This window comes from Cheilinus undulatus, linkage group 11 (genome assembly GCF_018320785.1).
Source record: "Cheilinus undulatus linkage group 11, ASM1832078v1, whole genome shotgun sequence".
Lineage (NCBI taxonomy): Eukaryota > Metazoa > Chordata > Actinopteri > Labriformes > Labridae > Cheilinus > Cheilinus undulatus.
In genome coordinates this window covers 18,815,495-18,819,389 of record NC_054875.1, presented here as the reverse complement: position 1 = coordinate 18,819,389, position 3,895 = coordinate 18,815,495, and the positions used below count along the sequence as shown (strand labels likewise).

Here is a 3,895-nt window from a genome sequence, read left to right as displayed (position 1 = left end):
ACCTCGTCTTTTCTGAAGGTCTCCAAAGGTGTTACCCAAAGTTCAGTTGTAGGATCAATTTTATTTTCCATTTGTATTAACAATATGAGGGATAAACTGTCAAATCCCTCATATAATTTTTATGCAGATGATACCATTATTTATTGCTGGTTCTCCTCAACTATGCAGGCTTTTGAGTTTTTACAGTCTTCTTTTAATGTTGTTCAGTCTTGTCTGCAAAAACTTAAATTGGTTCTAAATGCACACAAAACCAAAGTTATGGTGTTTTCTAATTCAAGTGAGTTACCAGTGAATATCCTTTCGGTCTGAACTTCATGAGGTGTACCCATTGAGCTAGTTGCTAACTATAAATATCTGGGTTTTCTTATTGGTCGTGAGCTTTCCTTCAAAGCGCATATGGGCAATTTGGTCACCAAATCCAGTATGAAAATAGGTTTCAATTATAGAAACAAATCCTGCTCTTCCCTCAGAGCTCGTAAATACCTTGTATCTGCAACCTTTCTACCTTTGCTTGATTATGGTTAAGTACTGTACATGACTTCTTCAGCCTAATGCCTACAGTCTTTGAATACTGTTTACCATTGTACTCTGAGGTTTATCAACCCACTAAACATTGGATGTCCACAGGACGTGCAGATCTGGTCTAAATCAAGTCAGTCGGTCCAGGACCCAATCTGCACGTCATTCTGACCTCCAAATCAAGTAGTGGATCTGGATGTCATAGTGCGACCTCTCCTGGACATTGATGTGCAGTTCAATATTTGTGTACTCCTTTTTTCAATGTCTTGTGGACATGAACGTCAGGTGCAGAATATTGATATAAATTAAAAAGCCCATGAAATAGACATTCAGTATACTGCTCACTCCAGCATTTTTTTCTTCTTACACACATATACACCGCGTTCCACAGTATTATGCAAATGATATTTTTCTCTGATTATCCTAAATATTAATGCAAATGACAGTCAGAATATTTTTCAAGTCATCAGCCATTAGAGCATAATTCAAATGTTTTTGAACAAACTTCATAATGACAAAAAATTAAAAAAAAAAAAAAAACAAAAACTTAAAATGCACTGTTCCACAATATTAAGCACAACAGCTTTTTAAAACATTTTATAGTTTGTAAAGAACTGAAAATGGTCATTTGTAGAAATTGCAGCATCAGGGGGTCATATTTACTGAAATCAAAGCTATTTCAATCAAAAACATCTTAACAGGACAAGTTCCATGTTAACATAGGAGCCCTTCTTTGATATCACCTTCACTGTTCTTGCATCCATTGAATTTGTGAGTTTTTGGGGAGTTTCTGCTAGAATTTTTTTTTGCAGGATGTCAGAATATCCTCCCAGAGCTGCTGTTTTGATGTGAACTGCCTCCCACCCTCATAGATCTTTAGCTTGAGGATGCTCCAAAGGTTCTCAGTAGGGTTGAGGTCAGGGGAGGATTGGGGCCACACCATGAGTTTCTCTCCTTTTATGCCCATAGCAGCCAATGACACAGAGGTATTCTTTGCAGCATGAGATGGAGTATTGTCATGTCTGAAGAAAATTTTGCTACAGAAGGCGCTGCTCTTCTTTTTGTACCTTGGAAGAAAGTGGTCAGTCAGAAACTCTATATACTTTGCCGAGGTCATTTTCACACCTTCAGGGATCCTAAAGGGGCCTATCAGCTCTCTCCTCATGATTCCGGCCCAAACATGACCCGCCCCCTCCTTGTTGACGTCCCGGCCTCATTGGGACATGGTGGCCATCCACCAACCATCCACAACTCCTCCATCTGGACCATCCAGGGTTGCACGGCACTAATCAGTCAACAAGACTGTTTGAAAATAAGTCTTCATGTATTTCTGGGCCCACTGCAACCATTTCTGCTTGTGAGCACTAGTTAGGGGTGGCTGAATAGTAGGTTTATACATGACTTTTATTTGGTTGTCACAGTAGTGGCATCACTAATAAAAGAAAAACAAGTGAGTGGCAGCAAGTCTTCACTGCTGTAAATAGTGTGAGTGCTACAGAGCGATCTGCAGTCTGTTCCCTACGCTGCTATGCGTCAGGGTGAATGAGTCATGTGTTGACCCAGGCCACTGTGCCACTAAATTTGTCAAAACCATGTTTGAGGGACAAACAATTTGTACATTGATTGTATGCACATTTTTGTCAGTTCACATAGACAAATTCATTTTCACTCTGAGCCCTTATAGCAACGTGAGTGCAGTCAATTGTGCTGATTACATTTACAGACTGGATATTGCTGCAAATTGCTATTGATGTTGGCCTGTTCATCCACAGTGTAAGGAAACCCAATGTATCGACTGGTCATGTTTATAATGCCATCCAAAACAGCTGGCATTAGTGTGCTGAGGGATGGCTGCAATGTCCCAGACCTAAGGACAGAATTTAACAGAATTTCATTTTTAATTACTGTTTATTTTAACATATTGTTTATTATCTGTCTCTTGAATATGTATTATTTATTATGATGTGTGCTGCTGTCCCAGGTCACCTTTGTGAAAGAGATATTGATCTCTATAGGTTTTTATATGGTTAAATAAAGGGTAAATAAAATTGAAAATAAACTACTCATATGATAGTTTGTATAAATTGTTCACTGTAACTATTAATTATTAGGGTAAAATATTCATGAAGAAAATATTGTAGTTATTATGTTAATGATGGGACACGAATAATGACCATTTAAATCACAGGGATTTTGTACCATTTAGGTAAAAAAAAATGTATTTCTGTTTGTGTTGTGAATCTAATTATTTGTCAACAATAAAATAACTCTTTGACAAAATACAACAACAAACTGTCAACATAAAGACAAACATGCAGCAACAGATCATTCAACTTTGTCCTCCAGCTGTAGATCAGTTTTTTAAGAGTAAAAATTTGATTTGCTGGACGATAAACATTTCTCATTTCTGTCAAGTAACATTGAAAAACATTGTTAAAATTGAAATGAAATTAAATAAAATTAAAATGATAATAAGCAGTTAAATATATCTATTATTCTTTTGTTATTGTTTACTGCTGCCATAGAGCTTTCATATGAGAGCAAAGGGGGTGCAATGTTTTATCAACAGTACTGTTCACACGAGGGCATTTAAGGCAGCTGAAAAATATGAAGGACTGCTTCTGTCTCACATGGTAAAAAGCAGATGACCACTGAAGGTGCTGTGGTGATTTTCATTGTCAAATATCCTAGAGTTTATCCACAGACGCAAAAACACAACATCTCCAACCTCAAGAAGCAGAGTGGCTCCATTAGCAGAGCTAACATGATAAGATGGCTGATGCTCATATGCAATGAAAACATGTCCTCCATTCTTCACCAGAACAGCACTTGTAGGATGTGAAGAATGTCCAGTTGCACATATGTAGAACTCAAAGTGGTAGGCTCCTCTCACTGGTGCAGTAAAGAAACCTGGGGGATGGTTTTTGACAGTAAGTGTAGAGAAACCTTGAACTTCACTTAGCTTTAAGTCTGAAGGGTTTTCTGTGAATGTATGTAAAGTACCTGTGTTTGGGTTGTAGGCATTTCCAATGTTTGTGACAACATGCCTGAACACCAGAGGAGTGTGTGTGTTAAACGGTCCCACATACCCAGAACTTGAAGCCAAGAGAGAGGCTGAGAAAGCAACCTGTTTGACTGAGAGAGAGAGAGAGAGAGAGAGATTAATGTTTAAACATGCTGTAAATGAAGCTATGTGGCCGGCAAATAATGTAAATTCTCAACTATTAAGTTGCCGGTTTGATTTTGTGTCTAACCTTCTCCATCTCTCGTCAGAGCCTTCACCTGGATTTCTGTCACATTTGACCTGGCTTTCATGGTGATCAGCTCTGCTGTTTGTGCTGGAAAAAAGTGGCATTATAATCTCACTGATCATTAG

General features: G+C 38.1%; 1 protein-coding gene across 1 annotated transcript; it reads right to left on the bottom strand.

Annotated features, from left to right (window-relative positions):
* Positions 1-3,145: 3,145 nt before the first annotated feature.
* On the bottom strand, positions 3,146-3,895 carry LOC121517166 (complement C1q-like protein 2). The gene is made up of 3 exons (XM_041798728.1): positions 3,774-3,895; positions 3,523-3,654; positions 3,146-3,429 (listed from the first exon to the last, which is right to left on the bottom strand). The coding sequence occupies exons 1-3, from the start codon at positions 3,832-3,834 to the stop codon at positions 3,146-3,148; spliced, it is 477 nt and encodes a 158-aa protein (XP_041654662.1). The 5' UTR covers positions 3,835-3,895.